At 42.0% G+C, this 16,053-nt stretch overlaps 1 protein-coding gene across 1 annotated transcript in view; it reads left to right on the forward strand.

Annotated features, from left to right (window-relative positions):
• The window catches only part of LOC143998019 (uncharacterized), a 35,987-nt gene that overhangs the window by 14,320 nt on the left and 5,614 nt on the right, over positions 1-16,053 (forward strand). Inside the window, exons 3-5 of the mRNA XM_077493807.1 lie at positions 415-575; positions 4,981-5,184; positions 14,856-15,037. Coding sequence (XP_077349933.1) covers positions 415-575; positions 4,981-5,184; positions 14,856-15,037 — 547 coding nt within the window. The remainder of the gene's footprint in view (positions 1-414; positions 576-4,980; positions 5,185-14,855; positions 15,038-16,053) is intronic.

A 16,053-nucleotide genomic window follows, 5' to 3' on the forward strand; every position in this document is an offset into this window, starting at 1 on the left:
ATGAAAATTTGAATCTTGAGCTAAATAAATATTAAATTAAAAATTTCTTTTGAATGACTTGTCATAAAATGAAAAATAAGCTGCGCCGTTAAAATCCCTTTGCTCTCTTGACTATATTCTCTTAGATAATATGTATGCACTTTTAAGTAAAATTTGAAGAATACCATCAATTAGTTTTAGAGCAGTCACAATTTGAATATTTATTGGGAGACTGTGTCAATTCCAATATCTGACTTGAAGATCTTGTGGAAATACTGTATATATGAACATTTGTTAATATGTAAAACACAACAAAGTATAAACATAAACAAATCAACCCAAAGAGAAAAAAAAATTGTAGAAATTCTGAAATAATTTATAGTGCTGCCAAAATGTGTGTCATAATGCAATGAACCTTGTTTTTTTGCATCCTAGAGTTCATATGTTTGACAACAAACTGTTTGGAGTTCATAATTCTGAGTCTGACCACATGGATCCACAGCACAAATTACTGTTGGAATGTACATATAGGGCTCTCGAAGATGCTGGGTACCCCATGGAAAGCATCAGTGGAAGTGACACCGGAGTCTTTATAGGTAAGGAAAGTACAAGGCACTTGATTGGTATGTATGCTCTGTTCATAATATAATCCTTAATTTTAGCAGTAATTCAGGTCAGGAATGCTTGACTTGTAAAATACAGTGAAGAACATGAATTATATAAAAAGTTCACTAACCGCTTTGTCAGAACATTTGAGGTTAAAAGAATTTATATTCATATATATATAGGCCTTTATGTTATGTATATTTTTCATGGATGCTTTGAGCAAACCCAAAGCCATCTTGTATTTCTTTTTAGAGTTAAAGAGGGATTCCACCAAAAAAAAAAATTAAAAGCCAGCAGATATAAATACTACAGCTGCTGACTTTTAATAAATGGACACTCACCTGTCCCGGGTTCCAGCGATGCCGGCAGCCGAGGCCGATCGATCGCTCGGCTCTCGGCTGCTGCCGCCACCATTCTAGGTGAGGGAATCAGGAAGTGAAGCGAATCGGCTTCACTTCCCAGTTCCCTACTGCGCATGCGCGAGTCGAGCCGCGCAATAGGAAATCTCTGCGCTGTCACTGGGACCCGTGTGTGTCCCAGCAGACAGCGCGGCAGGGCAGGAAATGGCGTAGACTCCCACGGGAGTCTATGCCCGGAAGTGGGTGTAAATACCTGTCTTTGACAGGTATCTCCACCTCCCTCCCCCCTGAAAGGTGTCAATTGTGACACCGGAGGGGGGGAGGGATCCGATCAGCGGAGGTTCCACTTTAAGGTGGAATCCCGCTTTAAATCAGAGTTCATAGACCATGAATAGGCATTGTTGCAAAAGTTGTTTTATGTCTTACAAAGAGTCTGTAAGTCTGGTTGTGCCATCTCACCGGTTATAATTCAAAGAGTTAGACACTTAGAAATATAAACAAGATAAGAAAATGGTTAGAGGCTCTTGTATTCACATGAGCACTGGAATCCTCTTTGCATGAATGAAGCCGGAGGATTTATTCACAATTCCTATCGTATTGGATAATGTATTTTAAATAAGATTTTTCTTTTATAATATGTTTACAGTGTTTCTGTATTAATTAGACACATATAAACCCATTTAATACATATATACATATTATATATATATATATATATATATATATATATATACACACACACACATTATATATAAATAATTCACTCTAAATGTAACAATAAGTCTTTATTACATTATCTAGCTGTGCACAATATAACAATTTTTGTTTGTGCACATTTAAGAGTGTAAGAAGTAAGATCTGTTTGTTTCGAAAAGAGATAACACTGTGTTTTAAAGCAGGAGTCCGCCGGGAGTGCGCGTTTTTTTTTTTTTTAAAGCCAGCAGCTACAAATACTGCAGCTGCTGACTTTTAAAATAGTGACACTTACCTGTCCAGCGCGCCTGCGATGTCGGCACCCGAAGCCGATCTCTAGATCGTCTCTCGGGTCCTGCCGCCGCCATCTGGGGTATGGGAATCAGGAAATGGAGCCTTTCGGCTTCATTTCCCGGTTCCCTACTGCGCATGCGCGAGTCGCGCTGCGCAATAAGGATGGTCCCCGCTGCCTCTGGGATCTGTGTGTTTCCCAGCAGGCAGCGGGGCACTTGCGGAAAGGGGCGTAATGTACGCCCCTTTCCGCAGAGAGCTATCCCGGAAGTGGGTGCAGATACCTGTACTGTACAGGTATCTGCACCCCCTCCCCCCTGAAAGGTGGCAATTGTGGCGCCGGAGGGGGGGAGGGTTCCGATGAGCGGAAGGTCCATTTTAGGGTGGACCTCCGCTTTAAGGTAAACATAATTGTTTACGTAAGTCCGTAAAATCATGGAAGGCTATACACTAAGCCCTTGTACACACGGTCGGACATTCCGAAGGACAATGTCGGATAGGACCGTGGTGTCGGATAATCCGATAGTGTGTGGGCTCCATCGGACTGTTTCCGTCGGAGTATCCGACGGACCAAGTTTTCCAGCTGGGCTATAAAATTTTCCAACAACATGATCCGATCGGACTTTGTCTGATCATGTGTAGAGAATTCCGATAGGACAAAGTGCTACACATGCTCAGATCAAATTCTTAGACCAAAGCTATTGGCTACTAGCCTGAACATAGTCCCGTCCTAACGAAATAACGTTATCACGTTAAGTACGATCGTATTTTCTGACTACTTTGTCCAACTGTGTGTATGCAACAGTTTCGGACAAAATCCGACGGATTTGGTTGTCTGAATGTCCGACCATGTGTACAAGGGCTAAGAGTTACCAAGTTTCAGATATACACAGTTATCCAAGAATTGAAATGTGGTATTTTATTATAAGAACTTGAATAATAGAAATGTGAATAATATTATCTGAACCATCATCTACAGTGGTGTGAAAAAGTGTGTGCCCCCTTCCTCATTTCCTGTTCCTTTGCATGTTTGTCACACTTAAGTGTTTCGGAACATCAAACCAATTTAAACAATAGTCAAGGACAACACAAGTAACCACAAAATGCAATTTGTAAATGAAGGTGTTTATTATTAAAGGTGAAAAAAAATCCAAACCATCATGGCCCTGTGTGAAAAAGTGATTGCCCCCTAAACCTAATAACTGGTTGGGCCACCCTTAGCAGCAACAACTGCAACCAAGCGTTTGCGATAACGTGCAATGAGGCTTTTACAGCGTCCTGGAGGAATTTTGGCCCACTCATCTTTGCAGAATTGTCCTAATTCAGTTACATTAGAGGGTTTTCGAGCATGAACGGCCTTTTTAAGGTCATACCACAACATCTCAATAGGATTCAGGTCAGGACTTTGGCTAGGCCACTCCAAAGTCTTCATTTTGTTTTTCTTCAGCCATTCGGTGGTGGACTTGCTTGTGTGTTTAGGATCATTGTCCTGCTGCAGAACCCAAGTTCGTTTCAGCTTGAGTACACGAACAGATGGTCGGACATTCTCCTTCAGGATCTCTTGGTAGACAGCAGAATTCATAGTTCTTTTTATCACGGCAAGTCTTCCAGGTCCTGAAGCAGCAAAACAGCCCCAGACCATCACACTACCACCACCATATTTTACTGTTGGTATAATGTTCTTTTTATGAAATGCAGTGTTCCTTCTACGCCAGATATACTTGGACACACACCTTCCAAAGAGTTCCACTTTTGTCTCATCGGTCCACAGAATGTTGTCCCAAAAGTCTTGGGGATCATCAAGATGTGTTGTGGAGAAATTGAGACGAGCTTTGATGTTCTTTTTGCTCAGCAGTGGTTTTCTCCTTGGAACTCTGCCATGCAGGCCATTTTTGCCCAGTCTTTTCCTGATGGTGGAGGCATGAACACTGACCTTAACTGAGGCAAGTGAGGCCTGCAGTTCCCTGGACGTTGTTGTGGGGTCTTTTGTGACCTCTTGGATGAGTCGTCGCTGCGCTCTTGGGGTAATTTTGGGCGGCCGGCCACTCCTGGGAAGGTTCACCACTGTTCCATATCTTCGCCATTTGTGGATAATGGCTCTCACTGTGGTTCGCTGGATTCCCAAAGCTTTGGAAATGGCTTTATAACCCTTTCCAGACTGATAGATCTCAATTACTTTCTTTCTCAATTGTTCCTGAATTTCTTTGGGTCTCGGCATGATGTGTAGCTTTTAAGGATCTTCTGGTGGACCTTACTGTGTCAAGCAGCTCCTATTTAAGTGATGCCTTGATTGTAAACAGGTGTGGCAATAATCAGGCCTGGGTGTGGCTAGAGAAATTGAACTCAGGTGTGGACAACTACAGTTATAGTATGTTTTAACAAGGGGGGCAATCACTTTTTCACACAGGGCCATGATGGTTTGGATTTTTTTTCACCTTTAATAATAAACACCTTCATTTACAAATTGCATTTCGTGTTTACTTGTGTTGTCCTTGACTATTGTTTAAATTGGTTTGATGTTCCGAAACACTTAAGTGTGACAAACATGCAAAGGAACAGGAAATGAGGAAGGGGGCAAACACTTTTTCACACCACTGTATCTCTGATCAGTAGAAGTACTGTATATACATTTATTTGTTGTATCACGAAATATACCTAATATTAATTTGCACTGTATTTTTAGTTAATAAATTTATATTTTTAAGCAGTATCATTTGTGTCATCTGTCTTCAAAATAGCACGGATAAACAAACTTGAATTTCTTGTTGGTATTGTTATAAAATTGTAAATCTCCCAAATCAAAGATTTGCATATTTTCATAACTACAATACATTTTATTATTTCAGTATAAACATTCTGACAGCTTGCTAATGATATCTTTCTAGATTGAAAACAGGGTAGCATAAGATGGGGAAGGGGGGTGGGGGGTGCTGGGACAGGGGATGATTCACTATAAGTGTAAAGGTACAATAACACTTTAAGCTAAGTAAACATTTACAAAATGCACATTCCCCATTCTTCTTGTAAAAAAAAAAATCCTTTTATTTTGCAGGTCTCATGAACAAAGATGCAGAATTTGTTTATAATAATTCTCCTGAAACTATCAATCACTTCAGTGCAACAGGCACTGCAACGGGCCTAGCAGCAAATAGGATATCATACCAATTCAATTTTACAGGACCTTCTATGTCAATTGATGCCGCCTGTGCTTCCTCCCTTGTTGCACTACATTATGCATGCCAATCCATCAGACAAGGTAGTGTATACTAAAGGCCACCATAGCAGTGGGTGATCAGATTGTATTAGCCTTTCAAGCATCTGTTCAGGACAATACTTCCCTAAAAACCAAAAGCTGCTTTGTACATCCCTTCATGGTTTGTGTAAGTGAGGGCAGTTGACTAAAGATACCTCCAGTAAAAATTATCATTTGAAAACAATTGTGTACATTTAGGAAAGGTTACGTAAAATCCACTTGCTTAGCAGTGCCTGCAGGTGCCCAGTAAGAAAACCATACACTGCAAGAAATGAACTTGAAACTAACTTGAATGATTTCAACATTGACAGTAATAACCAGGTTGTATTTGTAGTAAATACTGCCTTTATATACCGTATTTATTGGCGTATAACACGCACCTTTTTCCTCTTAAAATCAGGGGAAAATCGTGGGTGCGTGTTATACACTGATCCCCCGCCAATTGTCAGATTCTCTGCCGTTCTCGGTTGCTTTCTGCTATTTTTTGCTCGCACTTAGCCGTTCTCAGTGGCTTTCGGAAAGCCGAAAGCCACAGATAATGGGTGAAAGCTGCTAAGAATGGGCTAAGAATTACTTAGAACCTCCAAACATTATATATTTTTTTAACACCCTAGAGAATAAAATGGCGGTCGTTGCAATACTTTTTGTCACACCGTATTTGTGCAGTGGTCTTAAAAGCGTACTTTTTTGGAAAAAATTGACTTTTTTTAATAAAAAAAATAAGACAACAGTAAAGTTAGCCAATTTTTTTTTATATTGTGAAAGATAATGTTACGCCGAGTAATTTGACACCCAACATGTCATCCTTCAAAGTTGCGCTCGCTTGTGAAATGGCGACAAACTTTTACCCTTAAAAATCTCCATAGGCGACGTTTAAAAAATTCTACAGGTTGCATGTTTTGGGTTACAGAGGAGGTCTAGGGCAATAATTATTTCTCTCACTCTAACGATAGCGGAGATACCTCACATGTGTGGTTTGAACACCGTTTTCATATGCAGGCACTGCTCACGTATGAGTTTGCTTCTGCGCGCGAGCTCGTCGGGGCAGGCCGCTTTAAAAAAAAAAATATATATTTATTTTGACACTGTTTTAAAAAAATAAATAATTTTGAGTCACTTTTATTCCTATTACAAGGAATATAAACATCCCTTGAAATAGAAAAAAAGCATGACAGGACCTCTTAAATATGAGATCTGGGGTCAAAAAGACCTCAGATCTCATATTTACACTAAAATGCAATAAAAAATTTTTTTTTTATGTCATTTAAAAAAAAAAATGTCCCTTTAAGAGCATTGGGCGGAAGTGACGCTTTGACGTTGCTTCCGTCCTGCAATGATATGGAGACATATGGGGGCCATCTTCCCCTCACTTGTCTCCATGTCAGCTCAGGGAATAGACCCGATCGCCTCCGCCACTGCCGAAGCAGACCGCCCACTCTTGAAGACAATATCGGGGTTATGGTAGCTAGCTTCCACCCTGCAATCATATGGAGACAGGTGGGGGCCATCTTCCCCTCACTCATCTCCATGTCAGCCAAGGGAATAGACCCGATCGTACCCACCTTTGAAGAAGATATCGGGGTTATGGTAGCTAGCTGCTACCATAACAACATATTCCTATTAAAAGAAATACTTTATAACACATATTTTTAAGCCCAACACTGTCCATGGGGCTTTGAGTAGAAGTGTGAACAGTCATATTCATATATATATATATATATATATATATATATATATATATATATATATATATATATATATATATATATATATAAAAGCTTTCCTGTGTTAAGACTGTACGCTTAAAATGAATAAGATTAAAAGAAAAGATTTTAAGCATGGTACCACCAGTATGTTCCTGAAGAGTGGTCATCTGTACTCAGAAGGCTCACAGTTTCACATGCAAAAAGTCATGCAGGGAGGGACTGCTCAGGCTCCAGTGCACCGAGACGTGTGACGCCAGCGCTTCTTCCAGGTGCAGAGACCAGATCAACAGAGGTGGACCGCAACCTCTGGAGTTTTAATTTAATCATATCAGATCAATATATCAATTTTTATAACTATTTGTTTAATTAAAATTTTTTGTTTTAATTATTTTGTTGTCTAATGACCTATTAATGTATGCCATGTGTCGGTGAGGATGAGGGGTTAACATTTATCGGCAGGCTTGTTCCTCGTCTTTCCCCTCCCATCCCTCTGGCCATTAGCTTTAAATGATTTCCCTGTGGTTGCCTCTGTAGCTTTGACAAAGCGCAGGCGCGCAAAACATGTCAGCTACGGCAACCCCACAGCTTGCAGTCCACCTCTGTTGATCTGGTCTCTGCACTCGGAAGAAGCGCTAACATCACATTCACATCTCGGCGCATGCTCAGTCACATCAGGCATCCCTGTCTCCTCCGTCCGGGATCCACTGCTCGGCATTGACGCATACCATCCCAGTCAGCCGCTTGTGTGTGGATCACAGAGCCCAGCTCCTGACACTGCCGTGACCGGCACAAGTTTCCTCTGCTCCACCATCTACACACTCACCGGTGTCTTGTCTAAGAACGTCCTCCATCGGATAGTGTCCCCTGCGTACTCCGCATGCGCAGTACACAGGAACACAGATTCCGAAAATTGCCGAGGATGAACGGCGCCTGCGCCGTGAGTCCAGGTTCTATCCCCACTATCCAAGTGGACATAGAGTTAGAATAAAAAAGAGCCGAGAGCAGCGAGGCCGAGCCCGAAGCGTGGCGAGCGAAGCTCGCCCGCGAGGGGCCCTCTAAAATTCACAACCCTATGTCCGCTTGGATGGTGGGGCTACCACCTCCACTCACGGCGCAGGCGCCGTTCAGCTTCGGAGATTTTCCGAAGCTTCTATGTGATGCCCGGACTCTATATGCCAGAACACCGGCCTTGAGATCACAGGCGGAGCTCTGTCATCCCCACCTCACAGGCAGAGCTCTGTCATCCCCACCTCACTGGAGCCTGAGTTTCCCTCCATGCATGACTTTTTGCATGTGAAACTGTGAGCCTTTCCGTGTACAGTTAACCACTCTTCAGGAAAATACTGGTGGTACCATGCTTAAAATCTTTTCTTTTAATCTTATTAATTTTAAGCGTACAGTCTTAACACAGAAAAGCTTATATATATATATATATATATATATATATATATATATATATGATTGTTCACACTTCTAGTCATACCCCATGGGTTGGGCTTAAAAATATGTGTAATAAAGTGCTTCTTTTTTTTTATTATTCAATCCAAGGTGTACATATATTTATATGTGAATATACATATGGACACAGATATTTTTACTTTTTGTCCAATAGAGCGCTGCTTTTGTTTATGTAAGACCAAAAACTGAATGATCATTTGACCGCTGATTGCTCAGTTCTAGATCTTTTCCAAGTGGAGATCGATGGCTGTCTCACTGAAGTGCCAGTGTTCTGGCGTATAGAGTCCGGGCATCACATAGTGTCCACTCCGTACTGTGCATGCGCAGTACGGAGCAGACGAAGCTTCGGAAAATCTCTGAAGCTGAACGGCGCCTGCGCCGTGAGTGGAAGTGGTAGCCTCACCATCCAAGCGGACATAGGGTTGTGAATTTTAGAGGGTCCCTCGCGGGCGAGCTTCGCTCGCCACGCTTCGGGCTCGGCCTCGCTGCTCTCGGCTCTTTTTTATTCTAACTCTATGTCCACTTGGATAGTGGGGATAGAACCTGGACTCACGGCGCAGGCGCCGTTCATCCTCGGCAATTTTCAGAATCTGTGTTCCTGTGTACTGCGCATGCGCAGTACGCAGGGGACACTATCTGATGGAGGACGCTATTTGACAAGACACCGGCCTGGGGAGGGGGCGGGAGCAGCTGGCTCTGGCTCTTAGCCGCGTGCTGAAAGGTGGAAGTAGCTGTCAGTCAGGTAGCTGGGTGGATCCTCACAATATCCTTTCGGAAGCCTGGTTTGGCTCTGTCCATCAGCTGATAGCAGACAATAGCTCTCTATCAGTTAACTCTGGGTCACAGGAGAACAAAAGTAAGTTTCTTCCGGTGGCCCAAAAGAGAAATACAACCAAAAAATTTGTTAACAGAAAAAAGATCACATTTTAGGAACTAATTCACACAGAAATCCCAGGTTAACAAACCTTTTTCCAAAATAGTAAGCTAGTATTTTCCCACTTACTATTTAAAGACTGGACTGTTTCAACTCCTTCCAGTACAAAATGTATAATGCTTTAGTATAAAAAAAACAGTGTATATTATTTAGTCTGTGTGAAAGTTATATTGTAGTGTCTACAAACTATAGAATATACAGTATATTTGAAATCTGTCAAGACAGTACAGATACCAACAGCATGGCCCCTTTTTGGAAAGTAGACAGTAAAAGGTATTTAATAAGAGGCATAATAGTTTTTTGGAAAATGAAGAAATTAAATGAATTTTTTTTTCCCACTAAGTTGTAAATTGAACAAGTTATTTCTCACACATAGCAAAGACATTCTTAAGCCCCATACACACGGTCGGACTTGTACAAACTTTTCCGTGGACTTTTGTACAAAGTGTGTTGTCCACAAGTTTGTATTGCATACACACGGTCGGACTTTTTGACAACAAACACGAACGTAATGACGTCACAACGTACTGACGCCGCTTCAAAAGAGGACGTTCAATGACTCCAGCGCCACCTTTGGTCAACTTCTGTATTGTAGTCTGATCGTTTGCAATGGTTCTGAGCATGCGTGTTTGTACCTTGTACAAAATTCCGATGCTTTTGCGTACACACGGTAGGACTTTGCTCCATCGGACTTTTGTTGCCAGAAAGTTTGTCCGTTCGCACAGCCAACAAAAGTCCGATGAAAACAGAAAAAGTTTGTCCGATGGAGCGTACACACAGTCGGATGTTGCTCCAAAACAGCTAATTTGCATGTTTGTTGTCAAAAAGTCCGACCGTGTGTACGGGCCTTTAGAATTACAGTGCCTTGCGAAAGTATTCGGCCCCCTTGAACTTTTCAACCTTTTGCCACATTTCAGGCTTCAAACATAAAAATATAAAAATTTTATTTTTTGTGAAGAATCACCAACAAGTGGGACACAATTGTGAAGTGGAACGAAATCTATTGGATTTTTGAAACTTTTTTAACTAATAAAAAAATGAAAAGTGGGGCGTGCAAAATTATTCGGCCCCCTTGCGTTAATACTTTGTAGAGCCACCTTTTGCTGCGATTACAGCTGCAAGTCGCTTGGGGATTGTCTCTATCAGTTTTGCACATCGAGAGACTGAAATTCTTGCCCATTCTTCCTTGCAAAACAGCTCGAGCTCAGTGAGGTTGGATGGAGAGCGTTTGTGAACAGCAGTTTTCAGCTCTTTCCACAGATTCTCGATTGGATTCAGGTCTGGACTTTGACTTGGCCATTCTAACACCTAGATACGTTTATTTGTGAACCATTCCTTTGTAGATTTTGCTGTATGTTTGGGATCATTGTCTTGTTGGAAGATAACTCTCCGTCCCAGTTTCAGGTCTTTTGCAGACTCCAACAGGTTTTCATCCAGAATGGTCTTGTATTTGGTTGCATCCATCTTCCCCTCAATTTTAACCATCTTCCCTGTCCCTGCTGAAGAAAAGCAGGCCCAAACCATGATGCTGCCACCACCATGTTTGACAGTGGGGATGGTGTGTTGAGGGTGATGAGCTGTGTTGCTTTTACGCCAAACATATCGTTTTGCATTGTGGGCAAAAAGTTTGATTTTGGTTTCATCTGACCAGAGCACCTTCTTCCACATGTTTGGTGTGTCTCCCAGGTGGCTTGTGGCAAACTTTAGACAAGACTTTTTATGGATATCTTTGAGAAATGGCTTTCTTCTTGCCACTCTTCCATAAAGGCCAGATTTGTGCAGTGCACGACTGATTGTTGTCCTATGGACAGACTCTCCCACCTCAGCTGTAGTTCTCTGCAGTTCATCCAGAGTGATCATGGGCCTCTTGGCTGCATCTCTGATCAGTCTTCTCCTTGTCTGAGCTGAAAGTTTAGAGGGACGGCCAGGTCTTGGTAGATTTGCAGTGGTCTGATACTCCTTCCATTTCAAAATGGTCGCTTGCACAGTGCTCCTTGGGATGTTTAAAGCTTGGGAAATCTTTTTATATCCAAATCCGGCTTTAAACTTCTCCACAACAGTATTACGGACCTGCCTGGTGTGTTTATTGGTCTTCATGATGCTCTCTGCGCTTTCAACAGAACCCTGAGACTATCATAGAGCAGATGCATTTATACAGAGACTTGATTACACACAGGTGGATTCTATTTATCACCATCAGTCATTTAGGACAACATTGGATCATTCAGAGATCCTCGCTGAACTTCTGGAGTGAGTTTGCTGCACTGAAAGTAAAGGGGCCGAATAATTTTGCACGCACCACTTTTTAGTTTTTTATTTGCTAAAAAAGTTTAAATTATCCAATAGATTTCGTTCCACTTCACAATTGTGTCCCACTTGTTGGTGATTCTTCACAAAAAATAAAAATTTTATATCTTTATGTTTGAAGCCTAAAATGTGGCAAAAGTTTGAAAAGTTCAAGGGGGCGAATACTTTCGCAAAAGGCACTGTACATTCCAAAACATGTGTGAGACTCTTCCATAGCCTAGATTCACAGCCTAGATGCATAGAGGGGCCCAAAATCCAAAGAGCATCTTTGGACTTTCAATAAGCATAAATTATACTTTTAATTTCTTGAGTCCCTGAAACACCAGGACAGGAGAAACACCCACAAAATGACCCAATTTTGGAAAGCAAACACCCCAAGGTATTTTCTGAAAGGCATAGTGGGGGTTATTTACTAAAGCTGAAGAGTGCAAAATATGGTGCAGCTTTGCATAGAAACCAATCAGCTTCCAGGTTTTATTGCCAAATCTTAATTAACCACATAAGCCCCAGACCATTTTGCTGGCCAAAGACCAGACCAATTTTCGCGGTTCGGCACTGCATCACTTTAACTAACAATTGCACGGTCCTGCGACATGGCTCCCAAACAAAATTTACGTCCTTTTTTTTTCCCCACAAATAGAGCTTTCTTTTGGTGGTATTTGATCACCCCTGCGGTTTTTATTTTTTGCGCTATAAACAAAAAAAGAGTGACAATTTTGAAAAAAAAATTTTTTTTATTTTTGTTATAACAAATATCCCTCAAAAATGTATAAAAAAAACATTTTTTTCCTCAGTTTAGGCTGATATGTATTCTTCTACATATTTTTGGTAAAAAAAAAAAAAAAAATCGCAAAAAGTGATTATTGATTGGTTTGCGCAAAAGTTTACAAAATAGGGGATAGTTTTATGGCATTTTTATTAATAGTTTTCTTTTTACTAGTAATGGCGGCGATCAGTGATTTTTTTTATTTGTGACTGCGACATTATGGCAGACACATCGGAAATTTTTGACATTTTTTTGGGATTTATACAGCAATCAGCGCTATACAAATGCACCGATTCCTGTGTAAATGACGCTGGCAGTGAAGGGGTTAACCACTTGGTGGCAGTTTAGGGGTTAAACGTGTCCTAGGGGAGTGTTTCTAACTGTGGGGGGTGTGGCTTTGTGTTACATGTCACTAATCTCTGTTCCGATCACAGGGAGCAGAGATCAGTGACACTTGCTAGACAGAACGGGGAGATGCTTGTTTACTTTAGCATCTCCCCGTTCTTCCTCCCCATGAGACGATCGCCGCTATCCCAGCGGCGATAAAGTCCGTGGGTCCCGCGATCCGATTTACGGAGGTCCTGACCGGCCTGCGCCGCCGGTGGCATGCGATGGCATGGCGGCAAACTTAAAGGGACATACCTGTATGTCCATTTGCCTGTCTGTGCCATTCTGCCAACGAACATCAGTGTGCGCCGGTCAGGAAGTGGTTAAACAAGCTGAATTTAGAAGCTGATTGGCTACCATGCACAGCTGCACCATATTCTGAGTGCACCACTTTTAGTAAATCTCCTCCAATGAGTCTTTTGAAAATATAATTTTTTGCTGCAACTTTTTGTAAAATGCAGGAAAAAAAGTATTTTTTTTTTTTTTACACAAAATTGTCAATTAATACGATTTCTAACACACAGCATAGGCACACTTAGAAATACACCTCAAAACACATTCTTCTACTCCTTTCAAGTATGGCGATACCACACATGTGAGACTTTTTCTCTGCCTAGCCACACACAGCGATGTATACTAGCACATTATAACTTTGCCTTGCAGGGTTTTTTTTTTTAGGTCTGTGGTTTACTACCGCTTTAAGATAAAAAAAAAAAAAAGGACCCAGTAGTTGTATTGCCCTCTCGATCCAGTACTGTGCCCGTCTGCAATTGCGCTGGTCTGTGTTTCTTGCCTCACGGGACATAGAGGCAGCGGCAAAAGCCATTGGCTCCTGCTGCTGTCAATCAAATATGTGAAGAGGGAGCAGAGCCAAATCATTCTGTGTGCGTCTATGGATGCACACAGCCTGGCTCAGAAGAAAGCCCTCAGGCATGCCTCCATAGCAAGTGGATTGCTATGGGGGAACACCAGAGGCTTAACTAAAACCCTCCTGGGGCCCTTCCCACTGACCCCACTGACCAGAGTTCCCACTTATATTAGAGTACACTGAGTTGCCTCTCATATTAGAGTCCTCCCTTACATCAGAGTGCCCAACGTTCCAAGAGCCCCCTTTAAATGAGGGTTTCCCTTTATAGTACATCAGAATTTACAGGGTTTTGCTTTACATTGCAAGGGAGCTCTGCGGACCCTCTTGTAAAGGGGAACTCAGCAGACCAAGATTTAAAGGGGAACTCTGTGGACCCTGATGTAAAGGGGAACTCTGCAGACCCTAATGTAAAGGGGAACACTGTGGGTCATGATGTATAGGGGAATTCTGCAGACCCTGATATAAAGGGGAACTCTGATGTATGAGGTTCTCTGGTCTCCAGAGCCCCCCTTACAACAGAGTTCTTATTTACCTCAGAGTCTGCAATGTTCCCTGTGCACTTTAAGGATGAACTCTGCTAACTCTGATTTAAGGGAGAATGCTGGAAACTCTAATGTGGGGAAGGGAGATCTGGTGACCAGAGACCCCTTATATCAGATTTCCCCTTTACACCAGTCTGCAGAATGAATACACTAAGGTAAAGAGGTTCACTGATGTAAGAGGTGAGTGAGGACACTGATATAAGGGGAACCCTTATATCCGTGTACCCCCTTACCTTATGGTATCCACTTCCCTTTACATGAGCTGGTCAGTTGAATTTGAAAGTGATAGGAGGTGGAAGGAGAGGATGCCTGGGGCACTCCCACAGTGGCAGAACACCATGGCTCAGTCGCAAGTGCAAACTTTGTTACCCTGGTAGTTCCACCACTGGAGCACATACAGAGGTGGAGGAGCCAAGGGTGCCGGTGAAGGAGCCGAGGGTGCCAGTAGGGGACCCCAGAAGGGAAGGTTTGGGCCGCTCTGTGTGTTATGTTTGCACAGAGCAGGTATGGGTAACATGTTTGTTATTTTATTTAAAACAATTATACTTTACAACCACTTTAACCTCATACTATGCCTCAAAAAATAAAATATCAAGACTAAGAACTGTCATTAATTTCAAATCCTGCCATTTTTTTATTAGGTTTAGTTATGCTTGGAAAGAGTAAATACATTATCCAAATGTTTTATACAATGATGCTATTACAGGAGATTGCAAGATGGCAATATGTGGTGGTGCCAGCTGTATTCTTGATCCCCATACCTATGTCACTCTCAGTAAGGCAAATATGATTTCTCCCGATGGAACGAGTAAACCGTTTTCCCAAAAGGCAGATGGCTATGGAAGAGGAGAAGGATGTGGTGTTGTTGTTCTTAAACCTTTAAAGCAGGTAAACTCTAATTAATTGCATCCACATGTGCCAAGCAAAAAAAAACATGGTTGCCAAATATGAACTATTCAGCTTATAAACAACTTACCAGTGCAAAATCAGAACAACTTCAGTAAACATTTGAAAACAATCAGTGAGGAAATATTGCGTCAGTTAACATTGAACTGGGCTAAAATCAGATAGATGATATGTAAAATCTCAGTAGATTGCAAACTAACAGGCTAAGTAAGCAGACCTATGTTGTAAATACTCTCCCTCCCCCCCAGCTCTTTAAGGAGATTCAAATGCCGGGAGGCGGAGGCAGGCATTCCAATCCTGAAAACCCCTTGATTGGTTGTCACAGCAGTCACATAATCATCACATGTTTAGAAGCTCCCAGTCACAAGTATGTATCATGAGCTTTCTGTGACATTTTAGTTACTGTGCTGCGGGCTCGCAGTGAGCATGCTTTCAGCACAGAAACTAATTTCCTATGAACCCATATATGTGGCCATGGGGTGGGTGGGCTTTGGACCTAGTGGCCGCATATATTGGTCCATGGGAAATAGGTTTCTGTGCTGAAAGCATGCTCACTGCGAACTAGCAGCCCAGTAACTAAAATGTCACAGGCAGGGGCGGACTGACCATTCGGGCACTGCCCGAGGGCCAGATGTCACTAAGGGGCCCCATCAGGGTTGCCAGCCTCAATAAAACCAGGTACAGTATGTAAAAATCTGTGTTTTTAAAAAAATCCCAAGATTATAGCTGCCTCGCCTCTCCAGTACCTTTTCAGTGTGTGTATGTGTATTCTGTGCGTGTATACTATATGTGTAGATTGCGTGCCTGTGTGTGTATACTGTATGTGTGTGTGTATACTGTGTGGCCCCATAATCTATTGCCTGTGGGCCCCATGAGTTGTCAGTCTGCCCCTGGTCACAGGATATGTATATTATATTAAACTAAGGTCACATTGTTTTCTGCTACAAAAAATAAAAATAATTTGGGTTATGGGAGTTACTGCTTTGTACACAAAAGTA

The sequence above is a fragment of the Lithobates pipiens genome, unplaced genomic scaffold, assembly GCF_037356315.1.
Source record: "Lithobates pipiens isolate NorthernLeopardFrog02 unplaced genomic scaffold, aLitPip1_a1.2 Scaffold_19, whole genome shotgun sequence".
NCBI classification, from domain to species: domain Eukaryota; kingdom Metazoa; phylum Chordata; class Amphibia; order Anura; family Ranidae; genus Lithobates; species Lithobates pipiens.